Raw genomic sequence first — 24,780 nt, forward strand, 5'->3', positions numbered from 1 at the left:
GGTAGTTTTGCCCATTTCCTTTTTGCCTTATTTATGTAATTTTCTATATAGTACATAAGTTAACTGCAGCTTTGCTAACAGATAATTCATAATTCATTAGATTTCCTGGTTCACGCTTCTAAAAGTCTCTATGTCATCAGAATTGTTCCTAACTTTTTCCATTTTATTAATAATATAGAAAATATTTCTTAAACTAGTAACAATTTCCAAACTGGCCGGAATAAATGAAATGTGAACCCTGTATAAGCTTTTGCAGTCTGGAGTTATTTTCCAGCCTTGGCCTGTTATGTGTTTCCAGTCATATGCTCTTAGGAACAGAATCCAGATCAGTTTACTTCCTATTACATAATCTAAGTAGTTGTCACTGAGAGCCACGGGTAAGCATTAGTAACTATTTCCACCCATGGGAGTCATGTGCTGCATGAGAATAGAAGAAAAATATTTTCCCAGTATGTGTGAGATGATGCTTCCAGGCCAGAATTTAGGCGAGTGGTAGGACATATACAGAAAGTACACCGGGCCGTAATATTGAAGTGGAGAAGACAGCCAGGGGTTGGATTCTGATCTCAAGATAAAGTTTACAGAAATTAATGTCAGCAGAATTTGAATTGGAGTCTATTGCATCTTCATAATGTCAAATATTAAGCTGATAGATGGATGTGAATATTATCTTCAGCAATAAATGAATTAAATATTGCCACTTCCAAATTATATGTTTATGTAAAAAGATATGAATTTTGATTTTGAAAACCTTAACTAATAGCTCAGCCTAAGAATAGACTAGCTTTTCCCATCATTGATTTTTTTTTTTCTGCAGCTTAGTGTTGAGAGAATGATATTAAAATGAATATCTATTATTATTGATAATGGAAAATCTGCTGCTTTGGAAAGATTATGCTATCTATTTTTCAAGCAATGTGCAGCAGCTGTGCAGACAACTCCATTAACACTGACTTGAAACAGTTCTTCCATTTATAAAATATTACAAATAAGTGAAAATATAACTCCCCATCTTCCAAACATTAGAACTCTTAACAATATGTATCAAACATATAGCTTCAGATTTACATGACTTCCATTACTCTGGGTATATTTCTTTTTATAACATTCACTCAATGTGAATTTTACAGAAGATGAGTGTGCTGATGTACTAAAAGGCTTATATTACCAAAAATGGTTCAAAATTGGTCTATACAGAGTTAAAATAATAAGCTTATACAACAGGTTGTAAAGCTGGTAACTACCATAGTTAAATATGAGGGAATTTAAAGGATGGTACAAGTGGTTAGAAATGAATTATACATGGATCAATATTCTTGCCACGTGGGGAGCCAACACTCTGAGTTATAGAGGATGGGTTTAGATGAGCTTATTAAAACTAGTTCTTTAATGGCACAACAAAGTTTTGGGTTGGGTTTTTTTGAAAGGTTGATTAGTTTGACAGTTTATTTTTTTCCAGGTATGCAGAATTTTTCATCAACCTCAGTCAACTTATTGTTAAAACTGATTAATTCTTCAGACTGGATCACTGGCACTTTCAATTCAGCCATCAACATTTCATTTCAGTGCACTTCAATTTGGGTGGAATGCCAATCTCTTTAGGCTAGATATTCTATTGACTGCTTTTTTGAAGTAATTAAAACAGAATTGCAATCACTTTGGTTGGAATTCATTTCACTTAACTTTAGTCATCTAGGCATTTAGTCATGCAGAGTAAGCCAGTCATTTAGGTTTCCCTTAAAGTCAATGAAAAAAGGTAATAACAGAAGACATGATGAATGGAAGTCCAACCCATGACCGTGATTGTGAATACAGATTATGGTTTCTCAGGAGAATGTGGCAGCACAACATATGAGGTTAAAAAAACAAACAAACCCAACAACCCCCCCAACAAAACTCCAATGAATGCTGCATTAATATTAGTTTTGACAAATTTTGTTAGTCATCTCACTACAGACTCAGCAGTGATCAAAATCAGATTTCAATGCTATAACAATTCCAATATAGTTTCAATATATTTTTTTCAGATGGGTGTTCCAGTTCTGTAAAAACTTGACTTTAGTGAGTGACTTGGTAATAGCTTTTGTCCTCTGTTTAAACCATGATGAAATAGGGTCTTAGTGCGAATGGGTTTTTAATTACACTCTCACAGTGTAATTTATACACTTTTTCCTTTTATAGGACAATGTCTCACAGGGCTCACTTCTGTCTCAGTAATCCTATTTTGGGTCCTCAAATAGGAAGAAGGAATTACATGACATGTGCCTTTATTCCAGTCTTCTTGGTAAAAGTGAATTAGACCTTTCATTATTCCCACAGCCATCAGGAACTCACGTCTGTAATCATCGTTATTTAACTCAGCAAACAGTTTTTGCGTTTACATCCAATTATCTGCTCAGCTAATGCTGTTACTAAGAATTGGCCCATTACAATGCCAAACCCTAAGAAGAAACAAAGTTATTGGGATTGTTCATTTATTTTTATCTTACAACATGTGTCTTTCCCTCCCTTCTGCTTCCCTCCATAGAGCCTGCCTCTGCTAACCTCCTAGGCATTTGCAAGAATGATATTAATACGCCTGCTCTGGATGTGCGAGGGGCTACTTTCCCACACTGTCTTCAAGCACATACTTGTTACTGCTTCAGTGGGATGACAAGTATACTACAAGATTGATTCTTAACTGTAAATTATGGATGCGTTGAATAACTCCATGTTTGTTTCATAGATGTGAATATTTAGAACTAGTTCTTTCATCTCCTCTTCAAGAAAAAGAAAAAGTTTGTCTTTTCTGAGTAAGATATACCTTTATACTTAAAATACCTGTAGTAATATATTTTAATATTGTTGGATATTGTGCTATTAAAGACTGAAGTTAAATAGACTTTAAAATTAAGTAAGACTGGTGATTTTGTTTGGTTTTTTTTTAAGATTTGCTTAAACTTCTAGCAAAAATAGTAAATCCTAACATAAACCCCATAAATGCAATTTATTATAATATACTATATATATACATATGTAATATATCTTATTGTCACATAAAAGTCTGGAAAGCATTCACAGACATGGCTCTTTGCTTCAAGCCTGTTGGAGCAACTTTACAAAGACCAGCAACTTTCTAAAGTGCTAGATAGCCTGGGCACATATTAGCAGTTTTGGTCTCACACAGGGTGTATTTCTCCTGCAGGTTAGACCCCAGTGGAAAAAATGCAGTAAAGTCAGATTCTGAGTGTATCTTTCATCTACCTGGGTTTCATTTATCGCATACCCCTCAGTCTCTGAATATAGACATTCAGACAAAATGTAGACTATTTTCCTCTGTCAGAACGATTAGCCAGTTCTGTAAGGCTGGGTACCAGAGCTCATTAAGTGCTTCTTTGCCTCCAGTGCTGAGTAGTTAGAGCTAAAAGCAAAGAACACGCTCTCTTAATCCCTTCAGTCAGAGCCTTTCCGCATCCTCTCTTTCTCCACAACAAAATCCTAAGTCAGAGCAAAACCATCTCACAAAACTAACAAGATATTTTTTTCATCAAATATTGAATATTGCTCACAAGATAATGACAATAGCTTGTAGAAGTTGGTGAGGCAATACCATTTGATGAGATGATACACGCTATCCTGCCATCCTGCTTGGAACTTGTTAAAAAGCTGTTAATGAAAATAAGAAAACTGAAATTTTTGCAGCTTTTAAGCAAAGATCTTTTATAAAAGTATAATTCCTATATAGCTCATTATTTTACTAATGCTGCCACGAAGTCATTTATTTCAAATACAGCAATGTAATTAACATTCTTTAGGGGTAAGTTAGAGCAGCAGACTATTCAAACCTATAAAGCAAACATTGTACCCGACCTGTGCTCCTACCTCAAGTATTAAGCAGTACAATTAATCTGCATTTGCTACTTAATGAGCTTCTAAAACACACATGTACTTAAAAATCTTGGTCATAACTCACAGCTTACTTGGACATTAGTGCACATCCCAGCTCTGCTGCTGATTTGGGACAATTCTTATGTTATTTAGCTTGTTATTATATTTGTTTCCCATATCTGAAAGTGGATGATACTTCTCAGTCACCTCACAGGGATGTTATAAGATTGAATTTGCTCAAGTTTGCAATGCTTTTTGCAGTCCTTGGCTTACTGTGTGCAACTGGAATGCACTACACATGTGCCAAATATTCCTACTATCCTACAGCAACTGGGGACAGATTTTTCACATACTAGTTCTTTTACTCTGGGGCATATGGCTGCTGAGTCAAGTGGTGATGGGGCACAGTGAGGACAAGGCAGACAAAATGCAAACAGAAAAGCAAACAGTTACTCTAATGTTGCAGAAAAACAAAACTAAAACTCCCAGTAAAATCAGAGTCTCTGTAAACAAGAGAACAACATAACCCCTTCTCAGAAGAGTCTTTGACAAGCTGTTGTATCGATAGCTGATTCTGGCAGCTGGCAACTGCAAAATATTGATGAAGCATTGGTACAAGAGCAGTCTGAACAGGTTGATCATGACTGACTGAAGTCTACAGTGCATGATATCAAGATACATTATTTGTCTGTAGCATTTGCTCTTAGTTTGACCTTGTTGCTTGCTTGCTGCTTTCTCTCTTTCTTTTTTCCCCTTTTTTTTCTTCCTTTCTTTCCCTTCTTTCCTCCCTTCCTCCCTCCCTCCTTCCCTCCCTTTTTCTCTTTCATTCACTAGCTCTCATTTGCCCAATTAAGTTCAAATGTGCTAAGACCTTGCATATCAAATGTTTTAAAAGTGTCCTCTTGCCCTGTTTCTCTCCTGTTATTTGTTAGTAGACACATGCAGCTCTTAATAGAGTAAGCTATGTTCTTGTTCACTACTTACATAAATGGGATTTATACAGGGGAACTAGAAGGAGCTTAGGAGAAAATCCTTGTGCACAGTTTGACTCAGGGTATGGAAAGGCTGAGCAACCTCTGTGTCTGACAGAGAGAAGGGAGATAGATGGCTTCATTCAGGACGTGCTTCAGTCACTCTTCCCCTGCTGCTTCCCTGGGCAGAGGGCAGGCAGAGTTCCTCACCCACTGCTTGCCTATAAAAGCACAGGTATGAGCAGTGCTCGCTCACTAGCTTTAAGCACATGATGGAATTCATATGACTGCCTAAAAACACAGGTGGTGACCTTTATTTACTCAAGTGCTGCTTTTTTTTTTTTTTTTTTGTCTGGTACCATGTCCTTCACATGAACATCATCACACACCTATTTTTATGCTTTCTACCATATTTCTTTTTATTCTTTACAGCCCATAATAAGTCCGAGAGTTCTGAAAAGGCATTTTGCTTGACACTGCTTCATTCCTCCCTCTTCTGCCTCTTCCCTTGTCAACATTTATATCCACTCATCTAAAATGCTGTTTTGTTTTGGTTGCTAATGGATTTTGCACCTGTCCATATACTACCTATACTACCCAAGTCTTACTAGTTAGGCTTAGGTTAGAGCTAGGTATATTAATGTGCTAGACTGCTTTAGGAGGAATTCAGTTTCAGGAATATTAAGTGCAGGTTTTACAGGAGAAAGTTGCTTTAGCTCCTGAGCAGGTATGGGATGTTTGAGATGTCGGATTTAATGTTTCTGGCAAAATGAATACTTTTTTCCTCTTGGTGCAAACATGTATTTATTATTTTTTTCCTTTTCACATTTTATTAACTGGAGCTAAAATTGGCTATCCCGATCATAAAGGAACATCAGGGAAGCTATTATTAACTCTACTCTGGGGGATAAACAGGAGGTGTGAGATACAATGATCCAGGCTCTTCTTTGTGACAGCGTAATGTCTAGTGCAGGTTAGCAGACAGCCTTTTACTGCAGCAGTGCTACAAGCTGGCCACGCAGTGGGCTTTGCAGCAGTTTGCCTCCAGGCTGAGGCATAGGAGCAGCCAATGGCCCTTTGCTCGTCTCCTTAATGCCCCCTTAGTTTACTGTGAAGCTTTTGAAGGGAGGAAAGCACTGAACTGTCAGAGCCTGTTCTGCTGCCCTAAAGGGAGGGATATAATGGGATCTTTCCAAAGCGCTGATGCCTTGGTGACATTCAGGAACCTTCAGCATTCTTCTGATTACTCTGGTGGCAGTGATTTTTCAAAGTGGTTGAGTATTATTTTTAGGAAAGGAGTGCTTCCTCAATAAATTGATAATCCCTTTCCATTTTTATAGAGAGCAATGCCTTGATGTTGTGTGGCATTACTAAAATTTATAATAGAGATAGAAGTGTTGTCATGTGAATATGAAATATGAAAACAAATATGCTCAAACCTTTGAAGTGTAAGAAAACAATAGTTAACCTTTTTTAGGAAATAACCAAAAGTTTTCTCAGATGAGCAGAACAACAACTTTCTGGGACAAATAGCAAACTGTTGTTTACTGTCACTCAATTCACAGAAATAGAGTTCTGCTTTTCATGCCAGTTTGAGGTTTTGTGCTTTTGAAGACAATTGATCATCAGTATGTGTTTTGTAAGTTACAATGGGCTTTCTGAAATACTCTTCCTTCTAATGGGTCCCGATTCAGCAAAAACAAACTGGTATTTAACTGCTTTGCCAAAGTTAAGTCTCAGCAACCAGAATTGTCTCTACTTGCCCAACAGCTTCTAGTGGCAGGCCCAGGTTTTCCTCATTGATGTATGTCAGTGGACTAATATTAAGCTGAGACTAGGATAAGCAGAAACAAAGTACAGGCCAGAGGTTCTTTCTGGACATGTATAAAAAGATTTATATGCTCTGTGTACAGAGCAATAGATACCTATTGCTGCCAGCAGCAAATCTGTATGATATGATGCAGAAGCCAAACTACCTGGGCTTTTGCAACCTTGCATAGAAGCCAGATGTTTTAATGGTTGATTTAGCTTCCCTCTGGAGGTCTGCCAATATCAGGGTGGTGTTTACAATCAGCTTCAGTAAAGTGGAGAATCAGAAGTACAGTGGGTTTCTGTCTCAGGGCTAGCCTAGTGATAGATAATCTTAAAAGCAACACTTTGCTAATTTTGTGGCATATATTGAACGCAGTGCTACATGGTGTTTACCCTGAAAGTATTCCAGACACTATCCTGAGAGATTAATATAGGCTGACACAGTTAGTTTTTTAGTTTTTGTTAAGGTGATCATATCACTCCCACTGCTAATGCAGTTTGCTGCAAGAAATTGGAATATGCCGTAAGTGGCATGGAAGAAATCACATGGAGACTTGCTGGTAATCATAACAGCAGCCTACACACTGTTATCATCCACAGCTTTCGATACTGGTATGGCAGGAGACCAATCAAGAATAATAAGTTGCCTAAATGCCCAAGAAAGAAACAGAGAGGAAGGAGGAATTTTCAGTTCATGCTGTCTGTGTAGGCTGGATTGCACAGAAGAAAACACAGTGGATGCCAGCTCTGTGTTTAATAATAAAGGGATTTTATAGTGGAAAAATCTCAGAATTACAAAATGGATTCTTGCTACTACATGTTTTCTAAAAAGGTTATGCAGAATGTAAAAAGCTTAAATTTTTAGATATCAGGATGATAATAACAGTATGAAATTTATTTCAGGCCTTAGGAGTTTTATGTGGATTACCTATAATCTCTTGAGCTGCCTGAATGTGCTGGTTGCACCTCTCAGAACCTCTATAAGATGTTACTCTGCTGGCATCTATTATGGTAAATTCTAAATTAGAGAACAGTGTGGAAAGTTTGTGAGCTTATTAGTGAAGGACTTTCTGATGTCTTCTGACATGTGGAAACAGAGCAAAAATAAGCATCAAGAGCATCAAGCTCCACCTTGTTTCTGCAAGTAATATCTACATCAACCAATATGAAGATGAAAATTTTAAAAATAAGAGTACAATATGGAATTGTAATATTTTGTTTTTATTTTATGGATACACAGGGAACTTTAAATCTCTGCTTCAAACCTTCTTTTCAGATGTTCTCATGAGATAAGTAAAGAGATATCAACAATGGTCAAAAATTGAATAATGACAGCATATGATAAAAAACTGTGTAATGAATTTATTCCTTGCTGTCGTTGCTGATGATTTTGCCGAGGTACTGGTAAATCTTGCTAACACAATGGCATTTAGTGATAATTTACTGTAACTTTTTTCCATTGTTTCCTATAAGTCCAATTTCCTTTTTTTTTTTCTGTGTCATTCCTGTGCTAAATCCACACTGTAGATATTAGAGCTACGTAAATTAACCCACACAAACACGTCACTTTCCAATAGGTGACTAATTGCAAATTCAGTGACTGAGATCAGTGATTTGTAACAGTTGCCACATACTGAATAGGATATTGCAAATATTCTTGCCACAAGTTTTTTTGCAGAACAGATTTTGCTTCTAAAAACAGGTACTCACATTACATGGTCCCATGAAAGCTGGAAATTGGTCTCTGCTCTGAGGAGTCTTTTTAATCCCTGCAGATGATGACTGAATACTGAAGTTTGATAAAGAAAAAAGGAAAATTGTTTGAAACCTTGTTTCTTCTCTTCTTTTTCAGCCTAGTTGGAGAAGAGACAGAGGCCAAAAATGCCACCAGCAACAGCCGCGCCACAGTACCCACCTCCAGATGGAGGTTGGGGATGGGTTGTGGTCTTTGGGGCTTTTATTTCCATTGGATTTTCCTATGCATTCCCCAAAGCCATCACAGTATTCTTCAAAGAAATACAAGAAATCTTCCACACATCATATAGTGAGATAGCTTGGATATCATCGATAATGTTGGCTGTCATGTATGCAGGAGGTAAGACATTTGTGAAATTTGCAAATATCATAGTTTGTTTTTTTTTCTGTGGTCTTAAAGCATTAATTACTACCTGATTTTATCATTATTACCTAAAGAATATACCAAAATAATGTTTCTTTTGGTATCATACTTTATCAGAGAGCACTGGTAGCCACATCATGGTTAAAGCACTGTTTACTTTCTTTTTTAAAACATTTTATATTCCTTTTTGTTTTCCCCTTAGGGCCTTTTGTTTGTTTGTCTACCTAATTCTATTTTGCAATTTTGCCCTAAATTCACAGTTTCTGAGAGTCACATTTTACAACAAAGCAATGCCCAAGTAACTTCTCTTGGGACTGAGGGTACATTTGCTCAGTTTCCACTGCCCCAGTGAGATCTCTCAGTAGATCAGGTGATGGAGCTTAAACACAGAAAATCATTATGGCAATGAGGGTTCATTAGTCAGGCACAGGTATTCCTCTGTAGATAGGAGTTTTATATTTTGTCCCTATTTATCCTAAAATAAAATCCTACTTTCCATTTAGGCCAAGAGCCGTGTTTCATACATGCTATCTGTATGACAGCTAAGATACAGACAATCTTATTCTTGGGACTGAAATAACAGTGAACATAAATTCTCTGACATCTTTTTTCTTGTGGGCAAGCAAGTAAAGAACAAGACAGATGAAAAAGGATTTTAAAGTATAAAGCCATGTTTAAGTGTCAAACCTGCTTTGGCGGGTTTTGTGTCTATCAACCTCAAAGACTAACTGTTAAATTCTGCTTCATTTCTTCATTCTTTCAGAATTTTTTTTTTTTAAGTATTGGTGGGAGCTAGCTGCTACTTAGGCAAAACACTTTTTCAGGGAGTCCAGAGGTCTGAATAAGAGATTATTTCAGGCAATAGATCAGGCATTTCCCTTTCTTTGGATGTTATGAGGTAACCACTTGGAACATCTCAGACTGTTTGCAATGATGGAGCAATTAAATGCATATATTTATATATGTGTGTGTGTGTGTGTGTATGTATATGTACATATGTATAAATGTATATCCGTAGAAACTGAAAACGTTGTGCCAATAGCACATTGAGATTCAATATGTTTAATCATTGAAGAGCATCACTCCAATATTTTTCAGAAGTGGTGTCTGTGTAATAGTAAAGTATGGTATTATCAGGTCCAGTAAACAACCTATTGAAGGATGCATGAAGTCTCATTTTTAGCATGGTAATTTTTTATCTCTGATTTCAACCTACCTAAGTTTTGACACCTGAATGACCCTAGCTCCTTTAGCATCAGGGAAGAGAGGTAGGTGCCTACGGAGAGGAATTCAGGCTACCTGATTTTCCCCTCTGACTATAAAAATGATCCTGCAGCCAGCATAGCATTAGCTTAAGCACCTCAGGTAAAAATTTTTCAGTTAATGGGATGGAAAAATGGATCCTTTTTTCAAATGCTGGCAGAGACAGAGACCTTATAAAGACATCTTGACAAGTGATGTCAATATCAACAAAAGCTTGCTGTTCGGTTATTTTGATCCATTTTTATTCATATACTAGTAGAGAATCATAAATGATTCATAAACTAGTAGAGAATCATAAAGGATTTTTTAGGACCAGCAACAATAACCAAGTGATTCACCAAAATTCACCAGGTGAAGAAGTAGCTTGAATTCATGCAATCAAGAGTGGAGTAAAAGAGCAGGTACGTCCTGTCACATTCAGGTCCCCTCTAATGTAGTTGCTTCTTAAGGATGCATCAGCACTTGCACTGTGGAGTGTACATGTGTAACTGTGGAGGCCCCTGAACAAGAGCTGGACCCGCCTGGAACAAGGGAAGAGCACAGGTGTTGAAAAGCTGGAGTTTGTTTCTGCTTCCTCTATGCTGTGACTTTTGACCTGGACTCTTTTTCACTACGTTTTCTAATCAGAGCTAAGTTTTCTAAGAGCAGATTTGCTTTATAGCACAGGTGCTGTTCTTTTGTTTTAATCTTTGAATAATGTTTAATTTATGCTGTTTCTGTCATCTCAAAGTTCACCCAAGTTTTATTAACAGTACAGATGCAAATCACAGGACGTTTAGCTGTGGTCATTTTTATCCGCGAGGCTCAAGTGCACAGCTTTTCATGTAAAATACAAAGCATTCAGTACTTCTGCCTTTTCTCTGATACTTCTTTTACTGTTCTGAGTACCAGCACACTAACTTCACCTGTACATCGACATTAAAAATTACAAAATGGTTTACTATTCATTCTGCTAACACCTACCCCAGTCACAATGAAGATTATCAGTACAGTAACAGTAGGCAAAGTTGTTTGGATATCTTGTTACAGACTCGTGGTTTTAAAATGCTGAGAATGACGACCCTGCCTGATATAAACACTCTTTGAAGCCATAGCTTCTCTAGAGCCACTTCCTAAAAAATAGGCCATTTAGACAATCACTGGCAGAATATGAAATAGCGATCAGGAAAAACATTTCTGAAGGAAATCACTCCATTGTTTTTACTGTCTGAAGGTGTTTGATTCCTTAGCATTTGATGTGCTGTAATGTGAAATACATGTTCAGAGCATGAGTACAAGATGTATTGTTTACTATGAAGTGTGATATGTACATCTGTGATGAAGGCTCTGTTCATCATACTACTAATTAAGGTAACCTGAAAACATCTAAGATCTGTCATCCTCATTAGAGCTTAGCATTCAACCTATTAATCATCACAGTGGGGTCAGTGAATAAGTTAGAGTCTGTGCAGACACTCTTTGCTTTGGAGGCTGTAGCCTCTTGCAGTAATTAGCTGGCATCTGTGTTTCAGTAACAAGGTATTAACTTACCTTTCAATGCCTGAGGAAAAAAAAAAGAAACTAATAAAAGGCATCCAGTAAGGAGCTAAAAGAATGTTAATTATGTTTATCACTTACTTCATACTTAGAATAAATGGCATTAAATTATAGCAGACCATCTGGCAATCCATATGGTCTCCTGCAGTCATGGTTAATTCCAGCAAATAGGTCAAGCACAGCATTCACCCCGATAGGAAAGCACTAAGCAGAGGTGACAAATCTGATAAATCAAATCAATATGAAACTCTCTTCCCCTCTCAACCTGGCATAATATGCACTTTCATACTGGTTTTTGTTGGTTTTTTTTTTTTTTTTTTTGTTTTCATATGCTCTCTTTTTCCCCCTCATCTGCTGGATGCTTGTTAGAGTTTACTAAAAAGCCATCCCAAAAAGCAAGATTCTGTGATGTGATCAAGGTTGCAGGTATTGCACAGCTTCTACTGTTCAGCCTGTGCTTGAAAAAAGCATCCTCTGGAGAAGAGCAATAGTTCAGTCTCCATGGCAACTCTTTCTTCTGCCTTTCTTGAGCAGAGATTGTCAACTGTATTAAATTAAGGGTGATGGTTTTGTGATGGACTCCTACATCCAAGGGACTGTGACTGAGACCACCAAACTTTTGTTACTGGAAGACAGAAGCTGGGATAAAATGGAATTAGTTGAGTTATCCTGACAGGGCAACCTGTGTTTCCGTATGTGTATGAACACATATGTAGATAAAATGTGTGTGCATGTATGTATTCTTATATACATAAACTGTATATGTATTCATATACTTATAGAGCCATATTTATGCTTTAACACACACAAGCATTAAGGAATTCAAGAAAAAGATCAAATATATTTGACCTCAAGTTCTCTCAGTTCATTCTTCTCTTTTTCAAAACTTCACCTCTCACTTTGCACAGCGTTAACAGCCAAAGGTGATTAGAGAGCTTCTTATCAGAGCTCGATCTGTTTCCAGTAAAAATGTTTTCATTGCTTTCAGTGTAGGTTTGATAGGAGCCTCAGTGGCTGCTATGAAAGCCATGTGACAGGTCCGGTGATTTCAGACACAGCTGACCTTGAGTTTTAGATTTCCTTAGGGAAAAAGCAGTTGGTGTACTCACTTGGCTTTAACTCTTTTTCTGTCATTTTTCCAAGGGCAATTTCAGTTTGAGTTTTTTCTTTCTTTGTTTTGTTTGGGTTTTTTTCCCAAAATAACTTTTTGGGTGTGACATTGGGTTATAGAGATTAGCTTGAGCGCTGATAAATCCTTCAAGCCATACCCGGCTGTGAAATGTTGGATAGTCTTGCTGGTCTGAAGTTCAAAAAAGTAAGGTCCATTTAAATTCAAGATGATATTTCCAAGAAAATAATTTAAAAAGCAACTCTGGACCCCTTTTGAAGAAAGATGCTATATAAGTGTAAGTAGTGACCATTACCATTTTTCAAAACATGCTTATAATTAAAAAACGCAGCATTTAATAGCTTCCTCTCTCTTCTTCTGTATTTCTTAAGTTATTCAAGTTTGAGGTTAAGCATTTCCAAAAGTAGCAAATCCTTAAAGGATTTTTCAGGTGACAACACAAAAGTGACCTATAGACAAGTTTTCATTTTGACTTTGTCAAATATTAATGTGGAAAATAATAAATCATATGGTATGTTCAAAATATTTGTGATTTTATCTCAGTGGGTGTTTTGGTGATATTGCTGTGAAGATGAAATGGCGTGCACAGTGGAGATGACAGTTGCGAAATCTATGTAACACAAACAACAGATGGTTATGGATTTTTACTTTTGGACAGGATCTGGGCTTCTCCACTTTTCTTCCTCCCTGGTAACATTTTCTTATTTTGGTTTTACAAATATTGGCACAAGGAATTCAGTGGCCATGGATAAGGAGATTGAGAAGCTTTCTTAAATTGACCTATGTCCTTTGTTGTCAGGGACAAGCGTTTTTCTCCATCAGAATATGCAAAGTGTTGAATTTTAATAACCTCATTTAGAGTGTCCTTGAAAGCAGAATGTATCAACTTTCCGAATGCCTCATGGGCATGAGGGAATACTTTACATTTAGCCTAAAATATATGTAAAACATCTACGTCAAGTTAATTTGAGACTTGCAGATAAAGGAAAAGAAGTCATAATGAGGTGACACAAGAACAGAGCATTTTGAATCTTTCTAGCAAATGGAGATAAGTACAAAAAAGAGGTATCAAGAGTAACAAAAAAATTATAAATTTACAGTAGTTCAGTTTTTAAAAAAGATGACCTGAATGCTAAGGAAACCTGATAAAGCCTTTGAAAGGTAATAGAGCCACTTCTTAGGTTTCTTGGAAGGCTTTGAGTTTTACTAAAACTGTACCTTGTAGGGCAGTGTTCTGCGGTAGCAATGGCTGTTTTAAACAGAGGCCTTCCCTAATGTTTAGAAAACATGCTTTAAAATGGTCATGGGAAGAAAGGTGAAAAGAAGCAGATCTGTTGTAGATGGTTTTATACATTTTTTTCAAACAGGTTTGTCATCCTATCTGCAGGAGCAAGCTGTTTTTTTACTCTGCAACTTGTTATGTCTGGCTGAACAGATAAGATCTAATGGTTAAATATTCAGTGTCTTTTGGGGATCCAGTTTTTTTAAGTTTTCATGAAACATAGTTTTTACTGGGATCTGCTCAACCACACTCAGGAAGCTAGTCTCAAAATTAAGGACATGGTGCCACTGAGAGAAATAAGGTTTTTTGTCTTTTATTGTATGCTTATGTTAATTTTGAATAATTGTCAGAAAGACATTACTCGACAAAGAATTCCCACTGTGCTTCTACCAAGCTTTTTCAGTACCCAAACCATAAGTTATTAGTAATGAATTGATGCATAGAAATATTTGTGGTAACTTAAATTTAATTAACTCAAACCTTTTACTAAAACAGTTCTCATTTACATACAAGTAGGCAATGTGGATTACATAATGAACGTTAGTTAAGCACTCTTTTTCTATTTAAGGCTTTGTATTTTTCTTGATCTTCATTTGGTTTTATAACCAGGGATTTCTGTAAGTAAAGTAGTCAATATTGACAGCTTTTTTATCTGCAAAGAAGATTTGTTTTTTTCTCCCACTTAGTTTCAAGTAATGGGTCAAAGTCAAACAATAATAAATAACATGCATCATAAAATACATTTTCTAAGGGGCTAAAACTTTGGGTTTGTTTAAGAAAGATATCAAGGGACAAACTTAGGCCTTTGATATGTTCATTGAGCTTGTAAAACTTTGACGAAAGAATGCTTATTTTGTGTGTACTAATAACGTTGGATTAGTTCCCATTTAGTTTTTCGTATCACTGGATCGTACAATGGTTGTATTTGCGATGTGTGTCGCATAATTCAAAGGTAATGAAACAATGGTCTAGCACAACTGGGAATCATGAGATATTTAAGCAGATACCAGAGAAGTACTGTGGGGAAGGAAAAGTCTGTGTATACCATTGTAGTCACACCAGCGCTTCAAATGAAATAATAAACCCAGCACTTTACAAAGAACTTATTATAGAATTTTACTGGTCCATTGTTTTGGAATGTCTAAGAACTATTCCCTTGTTTATTTTGAAGGGTATATTCAAGGGAAACAGAGTTGTACTGATATGTTTAGAAGGTATTCTAAGCCAATATCAAATGGTAACAGCTGAGATTTTTACCGTGATTCATAAAGATATGTAGATCTGTATTCGTTAACAGAGGTAAGTGGACCAGGGTCTTAGTGGCAGGTTTATGCTGATGTCAGGGGAACTACAGAAATCAAAGAATGAGGTGGTTTTAAATTGTCTTTATGATTACTTTAAACACTCTTTTAATTGATTGGTTTTGCAGATTTTTGCAGAGATCACATATGACACATGTAGATAAACATATATACCGTACGAAGAGCTTTTGATCAGTCAGAACCTTTTCATCTAACAGTGATATTCTATTAAGATTATGTACGTCAAAGAGCACAAATAACTGCAGCTTTAGTAGGTGATATATGTTTCGTTGGTGCATACAAACGAAAGAAAAGCTTACCTTTCTTTTCTACAAATTTTGGCACGCTTTTTTTAATTGTCAAGAAACAGTTAAGCATTTTCACTGCAGTTTTACCTGACATTTGTTTGGGTGAATATGACTATGACTAGACAACCAAATGAAAGAATGTGATTAAAACAGGAGACTGTATTGTGAAATAAGTCGTTGATGTCCTCATCTAGTTCAAACACTTCTTGCAACTTTCCCACTGATGATGGGAACATGTGCCCTGTTTGGTTTTGGTGTACTGCTTTGAAACACTTATCATTAAGTGCTTTGACTTTTAGAAAACTTTAAAGGAAGTAGTGCTACTCTTACAGCTTTTTAACAATAGTAACTAGAAATTATATTGACAGGATTCATGTGTTTAGTCTTCCTCAGCATAGGCACCTACATCTGATCCAGTTGCCTAGACATCTTCTGTTGTCAGTCAATAAAAACAGGAATTTCTGATTCATCCCTTCCTAAGTTAAATGTCCGAAATACATCAAATGAATCATGTTTTAGAAAGACTTCTCTGTCTTTTGAGTGCTAAAGGAATCTAGTTCGGATCTCCGTTTTGCACAAACCTGAATTGATGCCAGCCTACATGATTGTTACCCTATACTAATACATTATATTTCGCTCCCTAGAGATTTTGAAATCTAAGAACATTCTTGTTAGAGATATGCACCCATGGTTAGTGATTTTGAGCTTGTTCTGGTTAAGGTTTGATTTTCTTCTTTAATTTTCCTCTTGTATGTTGCATGGGTTGTAATTCTCCCACATTTCAGTGACAGTGACTCAGTTGTACTAGTTCTGATATTATTAAAAATACCTGGTAATTTTAAGATTACCTATTAGCTTGTAAATCTTCTCTAATCTTGCAGTGACTTTCCTCATTCCCATAATTCCCTTTCTTCCATCACCAGCTAAGAAAAAAACACAACGGGGAGAATAGCTGGTTTGTCTAATAATTGACCAAGTTTACATTCTTCTGTAGCTGATTATAAGCTGATAGAAGTCTATGGATCTGTTATATCTTATTCTGTTCTGTGAATGATTTGAAAGTTGAATACACTTCAGCCTCTTTGTAACAAGATCCCCAAACACTTCCCTATCAATATCAGCTGGCAGTACCAATTTTGTCATGGTACAAACTTCACACATACTGCCCTCCTATAGAGGACTCCTTTGCTTTTCCAGGAACAAAACTTACTTGACTGAATTTTTTTTTCTCTGTCCCGCACATTCTGCTTCCAGATTTGCAGATGTCTCCTAGGTTTTATCTTCTTGTTATTTTATACATCGTAGAATATAACTTAATATCAGGACTTCCCAAGGACTCTGCAATGGCTTTCAGGGTAGGACTGGCACAGGAGAAGAAAGCGGGTGTCCTGTTTGGCTTTCCTTAGAAGGGGGAGTAATCTTGTGTCCTTGGAAGTCAAATTTCACTCAGAAAAGCTTCAAGAGCAGTTCTGTTCTAAATTGTTTGAATTATTGGCATATACCCAAATGGCAGAATTAATCCCTCCTTACTGTGACGTTGCTAAGCTTTGAGTGTATGTAATTAAACAGTTGAATCTGTTGTTATTTGCCTAATCAGAATAGTTGTAATTTTCAGAACAGCAAGTAAATAAAGTGCAGGAGGTTTTACTTCTGGATATTCTACTTAAAGACTGTCTTTGCAGGAACTATTCAATCCATAAGAAACCAAGACTCTGTAACTGTTACCATGAAACATTTAATTAAGGAACATAAGGCTTTAAAGCTGGTGAGAAGTAGCATGCATTACTTATGGTGAAATAAGATTTTTTAGTTAGTTAGTTAGTTAGTTAGTTAGTTAGATTACCTGGGCATCTGCCCAGAAAAATGCAGTAAAATAAAAGAATTAAAGTAAAATAGCTACATTATTGATAAAGAACTTTAGTTCATGTACTACATATGGTGAATCTGCAGGTCTTTGAATTTATAGCCAAATGTTCTAGAGTCACAGTTTGGCTAGTGACACTGGAAAAAGTGAAAGATGACAGTAGGAAAACTTACAAGAGATCCGTTGATATATATAGTGATGAATGACAGTTTTCACTGACGATGTTATGCTCTTATCAGAGACATGTAAAATAACTGCCTGGGACTCCATTCCAAGTAAGGACACTATGGTGCTAATTCTGCAATATGTGCTTAATTTTAAATACCTTAGTGATCTCATAAAGTTCAAAGTTAAAATAAATTGTTCACCTGCTCAAAGTCAACATATAAACCTGTTTATATATTTATGCAAATATTTTTTATCTGTAGGTGTTTGTAACATCAAAATCTCTTGACAGTGTACCTTCAACAACTTAAGTGTTCCCAGAGGCACTCATTAAAATCTCATTTTTATTTATATCCACCTTAAAAAGACTTTATCTGTAAACGATTCATGTTTTTTCCCCAAAATAAAATATAAATAAAATATAGAAGATTAGCTTTGAGGATTTACAGTATTTGAGCAAAACTGGCAACATTCACTTTGTTAAAGTAATCATTTGACTTATTTGTCAGTAAGCTTATCTCTGCTTCATAAATAAAAAATAAAAATCTAAGAACACAGTACAATTTGACCTTAAGTATGAGTCTCCTAACTTCAATTTTAATTTATTAGATTCCATAGAGCTCCCATGCTGCAAAGTGCACTGAGGAGTGGAGAATCAGGCACTGTGACTGTAAGGATTGTTCTGATTATTCATTGAAGCAACAAACTATGTAACAAAACATTTTCAGGTAGTGACCTGAAATTGTATGATTCTCACGGGAGAAGAGAATGTAGTCAACATTAGAGATGGTTGTAAGGGGCTGCTGGCCTGAATAATCATTTTTGATTGACACATTTTTATTGTCATAGAAAGTTACAGAAAATCTAAAAAAAAAGAAAAATTTGACAAAAACCCACAAATCCCTCTCTTCTATGGGCTGGACTGGCAGAAGGGCTATACCTCCCAGAATGGGATGGGGCAATTCATCTCAGAACAAGGTCCAATGTGTGTTATGTGACTGTGTATACAATAATGAGCAACACAGTCCAGCAACTGGGCTTATACTAAATTACAAACTGTAGAGCTGCAATTTTTTTGCGATGGTTTGGTAATGAAATGCAGTATAGTACCGAATGACCTGAAACAAAATGTTTGCAATTATTTTGAAAAGCTAAGAGGAAGAATTATATCATGGGAATGCCAGATATATTTCTAATTTATTTATTTGTACGACAGAAGACATTTGAGATATGTCAAAGTGACTTATTTGAAGAGTTTTAATTCAACTGAAAATTCTAACACTTGAAATTTTTCTTTCAGCTTGGGAATAAAATGGATGTTAAAGTATAAGAGTGTTTCCTGCAATGCTACCTCTAATTTTATGTATTGTTCCTTAAAAATCAAGTAGCATGTCACAAAGATAGTACATGTGGGAGTGATTTGTCTTTCACACAGTACCATAGTTTATACCTGTGCAAAGAGTGTGCAAGGTTATATAAACCATTGCCATTGTGATTTAGAAGCTTTTCATATTTACTTACTCAAATGTAAACAGTAACCTGAGTGCAAAGCACTTGACCTTGTACTCTGAGAAACAGAGCTGAAGTGGCATATGGGATTAAATCAAGAACAAATTTGTATGTATCATAGAATTTCTTCTGGATAATTTCTCCTGATGTTATAAAAAATTTACCTGACAAGGTAAAGGTGTTCAGATATACATTTTACCTAGATCAGTCAATTTTCTAACCAATTGCTTTTCAGTAAGATATATTAAAACTTACTAAAGAAACATAGTTCCTCCTGTGGAAAGAAAATAATTCTTTCATTAGTAAATCTAAGTAATATTCTCCTCACAGGCACACATGTTAAATCCTTGCAGAAGCAGGTATATTTCATTGAATTATTTTAATATGTTCTGGCTGAAGAATATCAACATGAGTCCTTAGAGGAAAGGTGGCTCCAGGAATGCATGATGTTTAGGCAGCATCTGTAATACAAATCATGAGAAGCCTATATTTTAACAGGCACTAATTTATTTTGAATTTATGATCATAGAATCATAGAATCCTTAAGGTTGGAAAAGACCTCTAAGATCATCGAGTCCAACTGTCAACCCAACACCACCATGACCACTAAACCATCTCCCTAAGCACCACATCTGCACGTCTTTTAAATACTTCCAGGGATGGTCACTCAACCACTTCCCTGGGCAGCCTGTTCCAACGTTTGACCACTCTTTCAGCAAAGAAATTTTTCCTAATTCCAATCTAAACCTCCCCTGGCACAACTTGAGGCCATTTCCTCTCGTCCTATCTCTAGTTACTTGGGAGAAGAGACCAACACCCACCTCGCTACAACCTCCTTTCAGGTAGTTGGAGAGAGCAAAAAGGTCTCCTCTGAGCCTCCTTTTCTCTGGGCTAAACAGTCTCAGTTCCCTCAGCCGCTCCTCATAAGACTTGTGCTCCAGACCCTTCACCAGCTTTGTTGCCCTTCTCTGGACACGTTCCAGCATCTCAATGTCCTTCTTGTAGTGAGGGGCCCAAAACTGAACACAGCATTCGAGGTGCGGCCTCACCAGTGCCGAGTACAGGGGGACAATCACTTCCCTACTCCTGCTGGCCACACTATTTCTGATATAGGCCAGGATGCCGTTGACCTTCTTGGCCACCTGGGCACACTGCCGGCTCGCGTTCAGCCGGCTGTTGACCAGCACCCGCAGGTCCTTTTCCTCTGGGCAGCTTTCCAGACACTCTTCCCCAAGCCTGTAGCATTGCCTGGGGTTGTTGTGGCCGAAGTGTAGGACCCAACACTTGGGTGGGGAATCTCATACAGTTGGCCTCAGCTCATCGATCCAGCCTGATGCATCACAGTCATTAGAAGTAAGCTGCTTGACCTTACTCGGTGGAGAATAAGGTTTCTATCAGTGGTGGGTTGTTTTATTTCTTCACACTAGGTAAGTAAATACGCCTGGTTCAAAAGACACACAAATGTTAATTATCTTCAAGTGCAATAAGATGGCACTAGGTTGCCAAGCCACTTCATATTGCTTTTTGCATGAGAGCTCAAATATTCTCTGTTCATGTAAGCAGACTCGATCTAGACTTCCCCCACTCCTGCACCCCCCAATTTTCAGAAGACCTTGTCTATGGAGATGTATCCTCTTCTGCTACAAGGGAAAGGACAGCATGGAGAACATTATACATGTTGTTTCCTCTCTAGTCCAGGCAAAACACAAATGCCATAAAGATCTTTGCCCAACTCCCTCATAATATATTTCTTTTCCACTGCTTAAGTCCCAGGCTTCCTCTACTAATTTTTCATGATTCTTTCACTCCTTACTTGGTCATATTTTATGAAATATTGTTTTCATAGGGAAAGGCATACTTTCCCCATCATTAAAGGAAATCATCATGTTTTGGCTGATTACAGTCCGTGGAAAGTGTATTCGTTGATCCAGTCCGCAAAAGAAATAGCATGTGACTATACATAGGAAACATCTAAAAATTTGAAAGACCCATCACGTAAAGGTCTTTCCATTGTAGATGGAAATCTGAAAGTGTCAACTTGATGACAAATTGAACTCCGATGACAAAAGGTATGTGATGTGGGTGTGGGAATATGCAAAGATAAACTGACATCCGCTCAGATAATGTATAGATTAAAAAAATGTATCTGATTTCTCTTTCAATTCTACTGGATAGAGTATTATTCTCAGGCATGTGTATTTTGCTGTAAAAGGCTAGGGAGAAGCAATGAAAAAAAATGAGGAGAGAAGAGATTAGAACTCCTTAAATTATTGATTAATCAGTAAATATTTTCCTGAAGTTTATTAATTTTAAAAAGCAGTTAAATGTGGGTTGTCTAAAGTTTAAGTAAATTGGCAAATGATCTGAATCTGTGGGACACTTTCAGAATTCTGGACCTGTTCACTAAGTTGTCTCCAAAGGTTCTGCTTCCTCTAGGGTGTAATAAATGCTACTGATTCAGGCACAGCTGAAATAAAGAAATGCATTGAAAGATGGAAAACATCACATAAATCTCGTTACTATTGTTGATTAAGAGGATAATCTTTTGATAACTTTTGGCTTTTCAGTATTCTTGTTTTGATTTTTTTCTTCATGTTTCTAGCCATTTAGCAGTTTATATTGCTTTTAGTCTTTTTGACCTGGAAGACAAAATATTCAGTGTTACCTTTACGTATCATTCTATAATTAAACAGATTTTCTCAATATGCATACATGTTATTTTTTCACTTGTCTGAAAACAGGGAAAAAAAACCACAAACGAACCCCCCCAAAGATTCTCACTTTTAATTGACAACTGAATGTAGTTGTGTCTCCCCCCACCCCCCACCCCACTTTGTCAGTCTCCCCTTTTACAAAATACCAGGAAAAATACCTGGTACGATCCCATTAATATATTACCATTGTCTGCACTTACACTCTAAATACTTTGGTGCCAAAACCTAATGAGAATGCTCAGTTCCCATTTTGTACGGTATCTTTGAAACACAAATAAGTTCCCCTCCCCTTCATCTTTCCTTTTCCCTTTCCCTTCCCCTCCCTCTTCCCTCTTTCCCCTTCCTTCCCTCCTCCCATTCCCCCAGTATGTTGTGAACTAAATATTATTCACATATATTTACCTTATGCAGTTCTTCAGACATGATCTCTTTTACGGGCTGTAAAGGAATTTGGGAAATTCCCATTCTTAAGCTTCTCAACTTACCTCTGAAGGTCATCATATGCATTTTATTCGATATTATTAAAAATACAATTATAATGAAAATAATGATAAAATAATGTTTTAGAAAGATATTTCTATAAAATATATTTTAAGCTTATGTGTTATACTTATCTGTTAAATAGCAAATGGATTTGGAAATAATCTTACAATGTTATTGACAATGACCTAAATAGGATGACTTCTCAGGACTCTTCCAAGTTATAAATACATCCAGATTTATACTTCTCGTTACATATATTCTGAATATGTAGATGAGATTTAATGATCCACTCATGATCCATAATTCACGGTAAGTGGTCCACAGAAACATCATAGGTAGTAGATTGAGTATTTTCAATTTGAAGTTTAATTATACAGTGCAAAATTGAGACCAGAAAGGAATATGATAAAGGAGCGACTAGGAAGAAGCATGTCTTTTGTGCTTTCTCTGAAATTACTTATTATTGCCTGTAACAATATATAAGGAATCATTTCCAAGTTGAGTTAGTTATAATATTATTCTGGAGGAAAACAAATAAACTGTAGGATGATGTGCAGGGTAAAAATGGGGTATTGTATGAACATTAATATGATGGGCAATTTGTAGAAGACAGAGAAATCCAAACGGCAATATTAATCTTAACTGAAGTTGGCTGAATTTTTCACAGTGAATGCATTATCTGAAAAATGTAATAATTTGAATTGCAGAGAATACACTCTACATTCATAAGAACTACTATATAGCCTGTGCAAGGTCTTCTGAAAGTGTTTGCTATGACTTTTTGCTCTCTCTGATGTCTGCTAGGCTTCCAAATGACAAAGTGTTGTTGTGCTTCCAGGAACAGTAGCCAGAGATTTTTAAGGTGTATAAAAAACATGAATGATAATAGGGAATAATAAATAGTAAGTGAGTAATGGTGAGTAATGAACATTTACAAATATTGTGTTCATGTGTGCATACACAGATTTGTAGAAAAGACAGTCATTCCTCAAAGAGGAAGAAAGAAAAACGGGAAATATTTGTAACTAGCTAATAACATGGTTTAGGAAATGTCTATGAAGAATTAAAATAAATATTTGCAAGCACTGTTTGTTTTGTTTTCTTTTTCTTCCCAACCATTAGCTCTGAGATTAACAACATATCTCTTATTTTCAAGTTGCTATAATTGCAGTTGTGACAGTGGTATGCTGTAACCTCTGTCTGTCTTTTCAGTTTTATGCATCAATGCAGAAAATCGTCCTCCCTTTGTAACAGCAGAATATACAGAACTTGTTTGGTAATCTGGCTTACACAGTTAGCAAGTTGTAAAGGCAAGTTTTATAGCTAAAAATTGTAATCTGCTTTGGCAAGGCACAAAGTACTAAACATTAAGTCTTCTTCAGTTACAAATTTTCAAGTTCTTTGAACTTGAAAGAGTTAGTTCAGAAGTTTCCAGGTGAAAAATACTTATAAATGGGATGAGTACTTTCTATTATTCCAGGAAAAAACAACTCATTTCTATCATTAGGAGTCCAACAATCAGATGAGGAAAAGCGGTGAGGTTTATTTGTTTTTGTGTGTGTGTGTGTTTGTGTGAATATGTACTCTCTATGTCTGGGCATAGCAGTTTTTTAGTAAGATTATTTTTGAGATAGAAAAACTAGTAGAAATACTGGATAGTTATAAATAAACCTCTGGTTTCAGATTAGTATTAATTTTCCTTTGTTCCCTGAAAGCAGACAGATAGATAGGATTTATTTTAATCTTTTCAGAAATATGATGCTTCTTTCAGTACAAGTGCTCAAACACAGATGTTACCAAATTGAACTAAGTCTTTCACTTGCAACCATCCAAAGAGAAAGAAGGAGCAGCCACTGAGATGAATGGATAATACTTCAAGGATGAGACCTCTGGAAGAAAGACACTAAATATTTTCATTGGAGCATTTCTATACTTAGAGTTATGCCTCCTGAAATTCCTGGTGAAACCTTGAAAAAGATATAAATTTTATTAAGTTTATTATTAATACTTTCATGTTAACTACTGCTATAGAGAATTATATTTATTAATATTTATATACTAGTATTATTATCTTTACTGTATTCCCAGAGAGGAAAAATAAGTAAGTCCTTGTTTGGTTTTTCGTTTGAAGGAGAAGTAACCTTTAATGGCACAGGTTCATTGTGCACGTCAACAGTAATATTATTTAAGTGAAATCCCCAACACATTTTTTGGGTCTGAAAAGCTGTTTTAAATTTAGATTCATGCAAGCCTATGAAGTCCCGAGGAGTTAACTGCAGTGAAATACTAAGCTTTAAAAATTCATTGTCTTTTCTTCTGCAGGTAACTTTTATTAATTCTTCCAAATGCTTCATATTTGCCACTGAATTTTCTAATGTTCATGTTGATACAGTACATGACATCTACTGCTTAAGTTACAAGCTGATTGCATCGGTTTTCTGAAGGGAAAAGAACATT

At 36.2% G+C, this 24,780-nt stretch overlaps 1 protein-coding gene across 1 annotated transcript in view; it reads left to right on the forward strand.

Annotated features, from left to right (window-relative positions):
• Window positions 1-24,780, forward strand: part of SLC16A7 (solute carrier family 16 member 7) — an 85,862-nt gene that overhangs the window by 45,634 nt on the left and 15,448 nt on the right. Inside the window, exon 2 of the mRNA XM_075148504.1 lies at window positions 8,503-8,745. Coding sequence (XP_075004605.1) covers window positions 8,532-8,745 — 214 coding nt within the window. The 5' untranslated portion in view covers window positions 8,503-8,531. The remainder of the gene's footprint in view (window positions 1-8,502; window positions 8,746-24,780) is intronic.

The sequence above is a fragment of the Calonectris borealis genome, chromosome 1 (assembly GCF_964195595.1).
Source record: "Calonectris borealis chromosome 1, bCalBor7.hap1.2, whole genome shotgun sequence".
Lineage (NCBI taxonomy): Eukaryota > Metazoa > Chordata > Aves > Procellariiformes > Procellariidae > Calonectris > Calonectris borealis.